This window comes from Myxocyprinus asiaticus, chromosome 26 (assembly GCF_019703515.2).
Source record: "Myxocyprinus asiaticus isolate MX2 ecotype Aquarium Trade chromosome 26, UBuf_Myxa_2, whole genome shotgun sequence".
NCBI classification, from domain to species: domain Eukaryota; kingdom Metazoa; phylum Chordata; class Actinopteri; order Cypriniformes; family Catostomidae; genus Myxocyprinus; species Myxocyprinus asiaticus.
The window spans coordinates 23,904,041-23,919,229 of record NC_059369.1 but is presented as its reverse complement, the minus strand read 5'-3'; the positions used below and the strand labels follow the sequence as shown (position 1 = coordinate 23,919,229).

The 15,189-nt window shown below is 40.8% G+C and overlaps 1 protein-coding gene across 1 annotated transcript in view; it reads right to left on the bottom strand.

Moving 5' to 3' along the window:
- Window positions 1–15,189, bottom strand: part of LOC127417007 (tetratricopeptide repeat protein 23-like) — a 27,114-nt gene extending 11,925 nt beyond the window's left edge. The window contains exons 1-5 of the mRNA XM_051656675.1: window positions 14,967–15,189; window positions 14,572–14,740; window positions 10,905–11,028; window positions 10,550–10,691; window positions 9,366–9,491 (exon numbers count right to left, since the gene is read on the bottom strand). Coding sequence (XP_051512635.1) covers window positions 9,366–9,491; window positions 10,550–10,691; window positions 10,905–11,028; window positions 14,572–14,740; window positions 14,967–15,037 — 632 coding nt within the window. The 5' untranslated portion in view covers window positions 15,038–15,189. The remainder of the gene's footprint in view (window positions 1–9,365; window positions 9,492–10,549; window positions 10,692–10,904; window positions 11,029–14,571; window positions 14,741–14,966) is intronic.

Below are 15,189 nucleotides of genomic sequence, written 5' to 3'. Positions count from 1 at the left end.
TTTGTATTGTTGTACACTGGAAGCTCCTGTCACCAAGACAAATTCCTTGTATGTGTAAGCATACTTGGCAATGAAGCTGATTCTGCTTCTGAAGGGATAGTTCACCCAGATTTACGCACCCTCATGTTGTTCCAACCCCCTATGGCTTTCTTCCGCTGAACACAGGAGGAGAAGTTAGGCAGAATGTTAGCCTCAGTTACCATTCTGTGACAATGTTCGTGTTTTCGGGCAATGGAGGAGTCAGGTGAGTCAATGTGAGTATTTTTATTACTCCTTCAGCATCACACAAAACATAAACAAAAAGGCTCTTAGTGGCCAAATATATATACACAAACCAGTCATTAAGAGTAAAGTTCAGTCTATAATAGCAGCCACACTCAGCCAACTCTCTGCTCCCTCCGCCATCACTATAACAAGACACAGGTGTAAGAGATAATGACACCCCAGGTGACGAGCCTTACCGCTCTCCCTCTCCCGCAGACAGATACACGACCACACCCCCATGCCCCCATCCCCACATACCCCCACCGCCCGACTCAAGCTGGGGCAACATCTGGCCTGCCACCTCCCCCCCATTTCTGGAGAGAAAGTCAGCCACATCCATCTGCGCCCCCGGTCTGTGGATCACCTCAAATTGAAACGGCTGAAGTGCCAGGTACCAACGGGTGATACGCGCATTGGTATCTTTCATGCAGTGGAACCAATGGAGTGTGGCGTGATCTGAGCAGAGGGTGAAGGCCTGCCCCAGCAGGTAGTAGCGGAGGATGAGGACAGGCCACTTGATCACAAGACACTCCTTTTCGATGTTGCTGTACTTTGTCTCCCTCAAGGAGAGCTTGCGACTGATGAACAGCACCGGCCGTTCCTCCCCGCCCCACCTCCTGCGCGAGCACCGCCCCCAGCCCCCTGTCAGATGCATCTGTCTGCATGAAAAAGTGGCCTCCCACAAAGCGTGGATTTTACTTTTAGGAAAGCATGTTGGCACGACTCCGTCCACTGGACTGGATCAGGGGCCCCCTTTCTAGTAAGATCAGTCAGCGGGCTGGTGATGTCAGAGTACCTAGGCACAAAAGTTCGGTAGCAGCCAGCCAGCCCCAGAAACTGTCTCACCTCCTTTTGGTCTTGGGCCTTGGGCAGGCCACGATCACTACTGTTTTGTTAACTTGGGGTCACACCTGCCCATGACCCAAGTGGAACCCCAGATACCGAACTTCCACCCACCCAACTGCGCACTTCTTCGGGTTGGCCGTGAAACCTGCCCGTCGCAGCGACCTCAGGACAGCTCTCAGATGTTGCATGTGCCGCCACCAGTCATTACTATAACTAATAATATTGTCCAAACACATATGCTGTATGTGGCCTGAGAATTTTATCCATGAGATGTTGGAACATGGCGGGGGGCCCAAACAAGCCGAACGGTGTGGAAAAATAATTTCTTTTCTTGGGAGATCGAGCAACTCGTCAATCTGAGGCATTGGGTACGTGTCAAATTTGGGCACCGCGTTCACTTTGCGATAGTCTACACAGAACTGGACCGCACTGTCGCTCTTATGTACCAGAACCACCGGGCTGGCCCAATTGCTGTGCAACTCTTCTATTATGCCCATCTGAGCATTGCCTTCAATTCTCCTGAACAACCCTTTTCTTGTGTTCAGGAAGGTGATAGGTGTGGCTATTAACCACCACGCCCAGGGTGGTCTCGATACGGTGTTCTATGAGGTTCGTGCGACCAGGGAGAGGTGAGAACACGTCTGTGAAATCTGCTTTCAACTTGGCCACGTCTATGAGCTGCGACGGTGAGAGGTGGTCTCCACACGGCACCAAGCGCCACCCTCTCCAGGACTACTATTACCAAGGCCACAGGGACCGCCTCCCTCCATGATTTTGGGAGGTTGAGGGAGTAAATTTGACGTGCCCCGCCCCTGTCCGTTCACCTAACCTCATAATCGAGATCGACGACTTGCCAAGTGGCAAGGGCCCTCTTTCCCCCTGAACAGTATTTCAATGTTAACCACCGGATACATATGAATATCTCCATGTACACACCACACCCTCGCCCATCTATTTGCACCCAATGTCCCACCTTGCACCAAGCGTTGGTGGATAGAGGTTTGAGAACAACACGAATCCACCAAAGCTTGATATGTATCCCCTTTTAAACTCACCGGTATCCGATACACCCCTGCCTGATCGGGGCGGCCTGCGGAGCGTCAAGGATCCGGATCAGCGTACCCACCTCAATCACTGGACACCGATCCTGACAGTGCCTGGCTTCCTTAGGCAGCTCTCACAGACCGGCTCAGGCTTCCCTATCATGCCCATGGGGGGCGGTCTCACCAACATGGGGGGGAGAGCAGAGGTGGGAGACACAGAGAAGGGGAAGGGGTTTGGGCGGGGTTCCTCCCCACTTCTGGGGAGCCAGAACAGAACGGAAATAGGAGGGGCAAGAGTGGGGGGGTTGAGAGGTAGGAGAGCGAGAGAAGAGAGAGAAGAAAGAGTCTCTGGATCGCTGCCTCCCGGAAACGACGTCATGTAGTCTTCGGCCAGCTGGACAGCATCTTCCAGCGATGCTGGGCGGTGGCACTGGACCCATTTGGCCATCCCCCGAGGGAGTTGGGCGATGAATTGCTCCAGTGTCACCAGGTCGACAATGTCCATGGCGCCGTGGGTTCCCTCAGCCAGCAGCCATTTTCGACAGGCATGCCGGAGCTGTTGTGTGAAAGCAAACGGGTGGCCGTGCTTTCCAAACTTCAGGGACCTGGAGGACTCCGGCCGGCCCATTGCACGATGGGAGGAGGCTGGCAGCAGGAAGTTGCTTGGCCGCTAGCTGTGCTTCCCCGGAGAGCAATGGTAACGGGCCGCCCACTGGTCGGGTGGCCATTTCCACACCTCAGCAGTCTTTTCAAACAAGTCGAGGTAGGCCTCGAGATCATCGCTCGGCCCCATCTTGATAAGGGTAATGGGTGATGTGGGCTCCGGGGTCGCAGCTACAGCCTCCTCTCTGACAATTAGGCTCTGGAACGCCTGACGATCCTCTGCTTGGGCCTGGAGCAGGAGTTGGAAATGCTGTTCCTGCTCCCTGACATATCTCCATGAGGGCTTGGTGTTGATTCTGCTGGATGCTGGCGAGGCACTTGATTACTTCGCCCAGTGGTGAAGCTTCCATGACGACGTTATCCTCTGATAGCACTCCCAGGTTTCGGCACCACTGTGACAATGTTCGTGTTTTCAGGCAATGGAGGAGTCAGGAGGCAGCAATAAAATGTGAGTAGTTTTATTACTCCTTTAGCATCACACAAAACTTAAACAAAAAGGCTCTTAGTGGCCAAATATATATATACACAAACGAGTCGATGAGAGTTCAGTCTTTAATAGCGGACACACGCAGCCAACTCTCTCTGCTGTCTAATGTGTCTGTCGGCCTTTTCAGGTCTCCCTCTGCCATCACTATAACAAGACACAGGTGTTAGAGGTAATGACACCCCAGGTGATGAGCCTTACCTCTCTCCCTCTCCTGCAGACAGATACACATCCACACCCCATCCCCACACATTCATTTTCATTATATGGAGAGAAAAAAAAGATACAATTAAAGTAGATGGTGAACATTATGCCTAATATCTAATATCTTTAAACTTTATTATAATAAAAATAAATAAATACATAATATCTAATATCTTTTCAGAGGTGATTCAAAGAACTGAATCACAGCACTCACTGTTGACTGTAATCTGCGAAGTAATGGAATACAGAGCAAAAGTAATGGAAAACAGTCAATTCTGTTCTATAAAAAAGTATTCAGCTCATATTGCTGTCCACATCCTGATCACTGCAAAAAAAAAAAAAAAAAAAAATTGGTGTACAAAAAATAAAACTTATTTCAAAGGGAAAACAATTTTATTTTACTCCATTTGGCAGACTTTTTTTTATTTTTTATTTTTATTTTAAACAAAAAAATTTACAAAATTTTGTCAGACTTCTCTGAAAACAAGACTTAATATCTTATGCCATTTTGCTTGTCAAGCAGGCCCGGACTGGCCATCGGGAGCGGCAGGGAAATCCCGGTGGCCTGGCAACTGATTTGGCCCGCTGCCCCACATGTTTTTATTTATTTATTTACTTATTCATCATTCTTTTATATTATTATACCACCCAAGTGATTTCTGAACTTGGCAATCGATAATAAATCACAAATCCGCTAGTCTTGACTAATCTGGGCCACCCCTAAAATGAGTCATATCATTACAAGTAAATGTATCTTGTCTTAAGAATATTAAGGTATTTTTTCTGGAAAACAAGACAAAAATACTAATGAAGAAAATGTTGTTGCTGTTTTTTTGCAGTGATTTTAAAAAATGTTTTCCTGTCCTACTGTATGTCATTCAAAATTGTGAAGGTCTGAAGATTTGATAATCTAGTCTATCTATAGCATTCCAGTACAACCAATGGGCTCTCTGTACAAACAGTGGGCTCCAGAAATCTGAGACCACTAGTGAAAATGCTTCAATTTAGATTTTTTTTCCTAATACAAAAACATTGCATTACAAATTATATTTTCTTTGGTATTATTAGCAAATTTGACCTTTCTTGAGTTAACATGGTAATTGTCACAAATTTGATTAGTGACCATAAAACTGTAAGTGCAGAATCTTTCATCTTTCTTATTCTTTTTACATCATAACTTGGTTTAAAAATGTTCAAAACCCTAAAACTTGGTTCATTTTCAGGTTTGAAAGAAAAAAAAAAACATCCCAGATTTTCAGTGTGGCCTCAGACTTTTGGAACCCACTGTACATGATTATGCTAAGTTTCTCTCACATGTGGGCAGCTTTGTAGAACTGGGCTAAGTGGAGACCAGGGAGATTCCATGTTCCATCAATCCACATTGCGTCTCTCCGGGATCATCCTCTCTAATGGATCACTAACTCAATTTCCCCCTCTCAGAGAGAGTGGCCTGCCCATGCAGCCTCCCTGCCCCATCAATACCAGGCTATTGCTTGATTAGTGCGTGTAACATTACAGAAAGTGGATACCTCATAGTGCAACTGGAAATTAGCCAGTAAGTAGTCTATTTTTGGTACAGTATGATTACAATTATAACATTGATTTGATGGGACTATTAAAATCTTGACTATTATAAAATCAGATAAACATAATCAACATGCCATGAGGTGAAAGATGTTTTATCTATGCCACTGATAGCACCCTTGTGATTAACATTACACGTAATTTGTCAGAATTCAGCTATGTCTGCAAAAGCTGTAAACACCTTTTTATCTTCGCTCTAAGGTGTACATTCTGGGATATTGTGTATACAACATATTATGTTGTCGAATAGAAAATTAAATCATAACTTCTTAATTTGAGTGTGTTATTTGATTAACCATATCCAGTGAAACAAGTTCAAGGGCAAAGACTGGAAAATGGCAAATATGTATTTTTAAACATATCTCCACTAAGTGTTTCTTATAGTAGGCTGTGTGGAAGCTAGAACAACCTGGCAACTTTTCAAAACTGCATCAGAAATTCCAGACTCTGGGCCTCCTTTTAGGGGCAGCTAGGAAAGCAGGACACAGCAGCGTGTAGGTGCCAACTCTACTGCCTCGCTACCTGGGAACACAAACCTAAACACATCATGTACTATGCCACACAGCGCCAACTTAATACCAGCCATCGTCTCGGGCATCCTCTGCGGGAGGAGAGATATAATCTGCGTGGAGAAATCTGATTTAATGTCCGTTGTGCAGGGGCGTAATGCAATTTTTTTACATGAAATGCCAAGTACTCCCCCAAGTCATCTGCTTAGTAATTGTTAACAGACCGATACTGACGTAGCCTGTGTATGAAAGATTTCGAGCTTGATACAGAGCAGTGTTATAAGAGAGCCAAGCAAAAGAGGGAAAAATGGAAATGGAGCCACATAGAGAATAATAGAAGACATTGACCTTAAAAAAGTGAAAGTAACACTTTGTTGATTGATTACTTCATACTAGTATAAAAGAGTTTTGTTTCGCTGTCAAGTTCAGTTCAGCTTAATTTACAACATCACCAAAGAAACTAAAGGGCATTTAAAGCAAACACTGTCCTTTAGTAACAGCGTGTCATTGAAGGTGAAGTGTGTCATTTCTACGCCAAACAGAACAGCAAAAATAATTACTGGCCCTGTCCTAAATGCCAAACTCAGCCCTTAAAGTCCTCCAAGAGGTGACGTAATGCCTTATAGACTGTGGAGCAGTCGTCTGCTGTGAATTTGCACCAGTTTGAGCTTTGCAAAAGGGCACATCACAGCCTCAATTCTGAATCATGCAATTGCTGTGTTTATCTAATTATTTTTATGCAAGCTTTAAATTTGCGCTAATGAAAACCTGAATAAAAACGCTTGATATACACATAAACTTTCAGAATTCACTTAAAAGTTTATGCGCTGGGCAGAGGTGGACTTTCTAGAGTTTTGGGAAAGTCAAAATGCACATTAAGGTGATGGAAGCAGTATATTTGCAAAATGATGATGTGATAAAACTATTTATCTCCTAGGCAAGGAGGTCATTCAGCTGCTGAAGATGGGCTTCCTCAAGATAATGTGTATGGCACAGTGGATGGAAACAAGCAATGATCCGCAATTTCCTTAGTCTAATATTTTGAAATGCACTTAAAATGCGAAACATGCCAACAGACTGCAAGTCCACATCAAATGTGCCATTTGGGACAGGGTCATTGTTTCCAAACAGGTTTCCCCAAACACTCTTACTGCAGCAAAACAGAATGTCACATCATTGGTTGAGCCAGAAGTTGACATGTCGGACCACTCAAATAAGCAGCAATGTTTTAAAAATGCCACAATGTTCACACTCTACAGGGAAGTCAACTTATAAAAGGCATACTTTTAGCTATCTGTACACATTAAACTCGCATAGAAGAAAGTATTTCATCATATTGTAGAAAAAATGACGCACTTCACATTTAAAGCTGTTTTACCGGCAGGCTTAAAATACACTCTAAGGGACCGTTGAGACCAAACTTGTTCTAGCACAACAAAAAAAAAGATAGACAAAGCGCAAAGAATAGAACTATACACAGGTGTCTCAAGACACATTTTCAAAAGTTGAAGTTCTTTTTAGTGTGACACAGCATCTAAAAAAATGCAAAGGCGCATAGCTCTAGTGCGTGTTTACACAGAAAAACAATTGAAAATCAGCGTAGATGGATGCAAAAACACATTTGGTGTGAACAGCCCCATAAGAAGGAAATGTGCTGTATTAAACCTGAAAATAAACAAAGTTATTGGATTTTTAAAAAAGAAAGAAACGCTACAGTATGACATAAAATGAACAAGAAATATTTAAGATTCTGTGTTATTTCAAGGCACTATATTACTATTACTCAACTTTAATTCCATAATTTCCAACAAGAAAGTGTTTAATGAGAGCTGATGTAAATACTGTATGTGCAGAGATTCATGTCTGTATGATAGTAATATGCTGACTCTGATGTTCACTTGTTCACTGCCAGTAGGGAATGACTCCATCCCGATGATAAAGCTGTAAGCTTGTTTCATTGTTACTGGATTTTGTGAAGGTATGTGTTGATTCCACAGCCTCACTCATTTCAAATATTTCAACACTTGCTTCATGGTCAACCACCAACAAAGGCCAAATAATTAGAAAGCTTTCACCACAGCTCCACAAAATACCACAATATACACAATACCACAAAAGCAGCTGACAAGCTGACGAATAAACAATACGCTGATGGTTATAAAATGCATTACTCTATTCATGATCCATAAATGACCAGTATTGTGTACCACTTCTCTAGCGCAGATGGCACATGCTTTACTTGCATAACAAAAAGCAATAATAATAAAACCTGAGAAGGTCCAGCGAGGTCTGCTGTCACTACACTCACATAAACACAGCTGGCAGAAAACCACAATCATTCATTGTCACAGTCAAGTCTGGTGAGATCAGCCATAATACACACTGGGATCAATACAAGCTATTGAACAAGATAATCAAGTCCCCCTGTGGGACAAAAGACCTGAGAAACAAAAGATATATATATTTTTTTCATTTAATGAGAAAATGTACTGAGGGTGCCCGCACCTTTTGACCAAACAATTTCCATGACTTTTTCATGACTTACAGTTGTTCATGATTGCTGGATAAGGATAAAAAATATATATCATTTTCAAGAGATTGCACTCACAATGAGCAATTCAATTTAGCAGAGCATAACTAGGTAAACATATATTCACTACAGAAATTAACATAACTTTTCCATGATTATATTAAATTCCATCACTTTTAAAGGCCTGGATCAGCATAGAAAACCCTTTGATTTATGTGACCTTGAATTTTGCTTTGCAGGTTGGGATATAAAAAAATAAAAAACAGTGAACACTGTTGTTCTATGCACGGACACACACACAGAGCCCTGGAAGAAATAATGGAAGAACAGCAAGACATTCACATTATGTGTGATAGCTTCACAGGCACTCTAAGATATGACAACATAAGGCAAAAGAAAACAGTCTTTTTCTGTTTGCCTTCAAAATTAGCAGAGGCAAAGATAAAGGCAAGCTTGTAACATTGTTCAAAAAGATCCAATTCTGTGATGTTGAAAAGTTTTGTGGTTGAGCAGCACCACCTTATGATTAAAGAGAAACCTATCTTTATGACTAAGCCCAAATTAGCTTAGTCATTAAGATAAGGAAGGGGTCATATATTATCATTTTATTGCTTTGCCAATGCCCTCAAAGAGCACTAAATCAAACTAGATGTAGTAATAACAAATACTGATGCATACATGCAAAATTTGTTTGTAACCAATGCATCAGTGTTTACTTGGAGTGATGCCAGGAAAACATGGATTTAAACCTGAACATGATATTTGAAACTGCAGAAGTCAAAAGAAATTGACCACAGTGTGTGATTCACTGTAGAGCTTTGTGTGAATTTCAAAGTGGACTTGGCTGCTATGTTATATTTAAAGCATGTAAACACCAAGTTCTTTTGTTAATTATGCACTAAATTAAAAGACTGGGTGTGTATGGAATGGGATGTGTCCAGAGTCCAGATACATTTTGATCCTTCAATAAAAAGTGTTAAATCAAGAATTCCTTTCAACAATGTAATGGTTAATTCCTAGGTTAAGCTTTCTTTGCCAAGTTCTAGACTTCGACATTTATCCATTGTTGTACTTAAAACGAAGACAAAGAACACACTCTAACAGTAGTTCCTTAGTAGCAGCAGCAATTCAAATAGTAGTCATTTAGAAAATAAACATTTTGTTATGTATTTGTTCTCTAATTAGTCCATCTAGTCAATTACAGCCAATATTACAACAAGATTTAAATGTTCTTATACCTTGCTAAATTTGTAAATATCTCATACTCAGTGTCCACTCTTTCCTCTTTGCCCATGGCTTCTTGTGCCACGATGTCTCCCGTGATTATTTCTGCCTTCTGAAAGCTTGACTCGGCCCCTGCCAGAGTTCACATAGTTAAGAACTCATCAATTTTTGAAGAACAAGCCAAACGTGCTATTACTTTCATTATCAGATTTTCAGAAACATTTGGTACAAATGTCAGTATGTTGAATTATACATTTCTTTTACTGGTAACACTTTACAATAAGGTTCCATTCGTTAACATTAGTTAACGCATTAGGTATCATTAACAAAAAATGTACTATATATTTTTACAGCATTAATCTTTTTTAATGTTAGTTAATAAAAATACAAGTGTTCATTGTTAGTTCATAGTACAATAACTAATGTTAACAAGTAAAACTACTGATTTAAAAATTGTATATGTTGAAATTAATATGAACTCAGATTAACAAAGGCTGTAAAAGCATTGTTTATTGTTAGTTCATGTTAACTAATGTAAACAAATGGAACCTTATTCTAAAGTGTTACCCTTTTACTTTAAAGATAAGATACTATGGAGTTTAATAATATTACATACATACACACACTATACAGTTGGGTCCAAAAGTCAAAGACCATACTGGAAAATGTGGGATTTAAAATCTAAATGAAACCTGGAAATTAACAAAGTTAAAAAAAACAAAAAAAAAAAAAAACACACACACACACACACACACACAAACAAAGAAACACTATGACATAAAATTAATAAGAAATATTAAAGATTTTGCACTATTTCTAGGTCATGTAGAATGTAAGAAAATGTTGTGACACTGACCATGTCAAATATCCATGCTTCCATTAAAGCACACAAGATGCTCTTTGGAACATACTCAAATCATGCTGAGATAACATGGAACATCAGATTTTGCACAGACAAGTGGAGCTCAATCCAGATCAAGTGCATGCCATCATTAAATCAAAAGGGTGACTTAGAAAATACTAAGAAATTCTGAAATCCAAGTTAATTTTTCAATTCAACTTTTCATTCAAATTGTTACACAGACAATATAATTTGTAATAATAGGGAAAAATCAAAAAGAGAACCATTTTCACTAGTGATCTCAGATTTTTTGGACCCCTGTACAGTATATCTATAAACAGATGTACAGAAGGATATTTGCCAAGAAGTAGAGCAGCACTTCCAAGAGTTTGATGAACACTAAGGTAGCAGCTGAGGTAGCTCACTCTCTCCTCCTGCTGGCTGGAACCGAGTACTTCATGTGCTTGGGATGCATGTTCTTGTGCTTGATGTGCCCAGCCTGGAAAATGGGAGGTCATAGACTATTACTGAGTGGTTAACATAATTAAATACAGTATGGCTACCTAAGACTAAGAAATCCAGGAAACTGCATCCATTTATTAGATACAGTACAGTATATTACTGGAAAAGTGTAATCTAATTGAAGAGCATAAAATATCAAATAACATCCTTTCTATCTGTTTAAATAAAAGGAAATTATGGACAGTTTTACCTTTGTACTGCAAGTAGGCTTTAGCTAGCCTAGACTGGGCTTGGGCCACTGCAAAATGCCCATTTCCATAAAGCAGTCTGCTCAGTGCCAGGCAACGCACAAGCTCTTGGATACAAGCATCATACTGTAAAGGTCAAACAAACGCCGAGTTAAAACAAAGAACTAGAGCAATAAAATAATAAAATATCAATAGAATAGAATAGAAAATAATAGAACAGAATAGAATAGGATGTGTTGATAAAGAACATGTGGGTTGTGCTTTATTTGGCATTTGATGTAATGATAAATGAGTACTGAAATTTTGGGTTAGTAATAAAAAAATATTAGAGCATAAAGAGAATATGGAATGCAGAGTATACAAGCATGTTTAATTATCCAAACTATGGAATGAAATATGTGCCAATGGGACTTAAATTTGAACATGTTTACTTGAATTTTGAATTTGCAATTATGAACTTGAATTACATCAAACTTGAAATTCAAATACATGTGGCACGAATCCAGATCAGTAAATTCAGATTAAATGTATTTAATACACCGATTCAGGTTTTATATTCAGATTCGGGTAAATCTGACGAAGACATCCAGGGCACTCAGAAAGAGCAATCGAGCATGTACGTAATCAAACTCATTCTTGGCCAATCACAATGTAACTCACAGTTCACATTTGGAAGAGGAAGGGTCCGCTGTGAAATAGTGCCAGTGTGGGATCATGGCTGAATGAGAGCCACCACCTCTCTCTAGCGTAAATGACTTGTTCTGCCCTGATGCAAACTCCAGACGTAATTAGTGTGATTGGTAAACAGGCTGTTAGATGCATTAAATAAATGTTTATCAGTCATCAGATATCTGACGTGTTTACTTTTCGTTATCAGATCAACGTTTGCCACCAGTGCTGTAACTCAGCGGCGGGCCGTGCATTTAAAGTCTAGGCCTTCAGTGTGATTCATGCCATTAAGAAACACAGTTTCACAATGAATAAGCCACCCTATGCCTTTGGGCCTCATATATTATGTCACAGCTAATTAATAATACCAACTGACATTTTAAAAACACGTCCACGCACGAAATCCAGAACTTGAAACGACACTTAATGCTCAAGGAAGCCTAATTTTAACTGCAGCAAGACAGACATTCAAAGTCATCATTTTTCATATGAATCTACCAAGGAGGTCTATAATACCTGGAAAAATCTAATAATATTTGCGATTTAAATGTTGCTTGCAATAAATGTAGTTTCGTCAGGGTACACAGTTATGCTGCATTCCATTCAAGTTGGATGTTCCTACTTGATATCTCCGACCATAAATGCATTCCATTCCCCAATATTCGGAACTGCAATGCTCCCGTTAGCTTAGCAGGGGTTTGACTCTCATTAGAGAGTCAACTGATAAACAATGCTGCAGCGCTAGCATTTGTGCTTCAGATGTACAATTATCAAACGAGATTATAATTTACCATGTTTTATACACCTGTTTCTGTAGGCATTTGTTAAACAAGCTTTAATATCATGTAATGTGGAAACGAACTCATTTATCGATATTACTAAATAAAGTGAATGTTTACCACTTACTTTGTATATCTCCCTGAGTGTCGACATGTTTGTGTGACATCATGCCCCTGCATCTCGGCGAAATTGGAGTTGAGAATTTCTGCACGAGCCTACAAGTTGTAATTCTGACTTCAAGATGCATTCCATTGCACTTTTCCTAGTAGGAAGTTGTAAAATCCGACTTTCCGGGTGAATGGAGCGCAACACTACTTTTCAAAACTTGATCCAACGCTGAATGCTCAAGCAGCCTAATTTACACTTAGAAAACTCCTGATGTTGCTATAACAATGCAAAAAGCACTTACCAATTTACTTGAAGTGAAAATCAGTCCTCCTTTCCTGCTGAATAAATTAAGCAATCACACGGTCATGCAGAACATCTCGTATTTTTAAATCCATAAGGATCTCCTTCTCAATGGCGATAGCGGCAGTGATGACAGCCGACTCGTCAGCAAGATCTCGCGCTCTTCGCTTTCAAATGATGTACATCACTTAAAGCGATTGCGTCACTCAAGGCCAGCTAGAAGGCCTCGACTGGGATATATCCTAAAGATCACACCCACCAAGAACAAATAAATCAGTCTGATTGGCTGATGAATCGGACAATCTGACTTTAGTTGCTCATTCATTTGCAGTGTTGAGGGATTCTGTGGAAATTCTGAAGGCCTAACAGGGTGGAGCTCAGACTCATGCGCTGCTTCGGCTTCGGGCATGCGATCTGTGAAACAGCTGTCACACTTTGCTTGTAAGAATCAAGGAATAAATTCTGACTGGATAAACTTTTCGTTTTTCTCTATTTGTTTGTAGATTAATTAAGAGTGGGAAGCGGTTAAAAATACATAGGCAAAAAGGTGATTGAGAATGAAAGGATGAAAATATTTATTTATTTGGCATGTTAGGCCAGCAGAGAAGGCTTTGCTGGCCCTGAGAATTCACCACTGCTGTAACTACATGACAGTTAGCTTATCTTTGCTGCTGGTTTAAAAAAAAAAAAAAATGTATGCTCTACATAACACCAGGGGATACATTAATGTTTGCTGACTGACCTTCCAATCCAGACCTGACATATGTTAAGTTAATGTTAGCTTCGCAGTTGTTACGATTTGGACACCTGTTCTCGAGGCACGTCCAACTTAACATCTAAAATCAAAAAATGAAATAAAAATAGAGCAGATTATCTAGCAAACATGACATTACACAGCAAACATTAGCTAACTGCCTTTTGGAACCTGTGGCAAACATTGATCTGATAAACCGTTATTTAATGCATCTAACAGCCTGTTTACCAATCACACTAATTACGTCTGGAGTTTGCATCAGGGCAGATCACGTAAGTTTCGCTAGAGAGAGGTGGTGACTCTCGTTCAGGCATGATCCCACACTGGCACTATTTCACAGCGGACCCTTCCTCTTCCAAATGTGAACTGTGAGCTACGTTGTGATTGGCCAAGAAGGAGTTCGATTAGGGGGGCCTGGGTAGCTCAGCAAGTAAAGACGCTGACTACCACACCTGGAGTCGCAAGTTCGAATCCAAGGTTTGCTGAGTGACTCCAGTCAGGCTTCCTAAGCAACCAATTGGCCCGGTTGCTAGGGTGGGTTGAGTCACGTTGGGTTAACCTCCTCGTCGCTATAATGTGGTCCTCGCTCTCAGGGGGGGCGCGTTGTGAGTTGTGCATGGAAGCCTACACATGCACTAGATCTCTGCGGTAACGCGCTCAACAAGCCACATGATGAGATGCGTGGATTGACGGTCTCAGACACGAAGGCAACTGAGATTTGTCCTCCGCCACCCAGATTGAAGCGAGTCACTACACCACCATGAGGACCTAGAGCGCATTGGGTATTGGGCATGGCAAATTGGGGAGAAAAGGGGAGAAAATAAAAAAATTTAAAAAAGGAGTTTGATTACATACATGCTCGATTGCTCGGAGTACCTCGGATGTCTTTGTCACATTTACCCAAATCTGAATTCGTGCCACATGTATTTAAATTTCAAGTTTGATGTAATTCAAGATCAAAACTGTTAATTTAATTTCAAGTAAATATGTTCAAATTCAAGTCCTAAAATTCAAGTTCAGGTCCCAATGGCACATATTTCATTCCATACCATACGCACCTCTTCGCTATCAGCCAAAAACTGCGCACGTCTCTCACAAAGAGTCAGTTTCTCTGCAGGAGTCATCATCATCCTGTAAATCTTCACGTAATCTTCTTTCTGTGAGATTATTGTCGAATCTGCTTCCTGCAGGGATTCTCCCGAACCCGCACTGCTGCTCATGTTGAAACTGGTGAATTTGTAAAGGTTTAGTTGTGTCTCAAAACCTATTGTCACCTGACTTCCTAGACAGCATTTTTGGCCAGGTAGGCAGCTCACTGTGTTTTGCGAAATATCCCTTATTTAATCACAGCATCAGCACGTATATGATATATTTAGACAAATTCAGTCATAAGAATAGCAAGGAGCGCTACAGTGATCCTATGTTAAACAGCGAATAGAGAAGAGATACATACGACTCATCCAGTCCAGTTCTACAGCTCTGCTGTGATGCGCTAAAAGATCCGCTCTGTGGTGCCAGACTCATTTTAGTGGTAAAAACAAACAAAACTCAACTGTCAGCTTATGAGCTAAGAGTTCATAACAATAAAACTTCTCTTAACATTACTTTCAAAAACACTTGAATGTATTTTTAGGCACATTGAAAAGTAGATCCCGTTCAACCAAGTAACGAATACA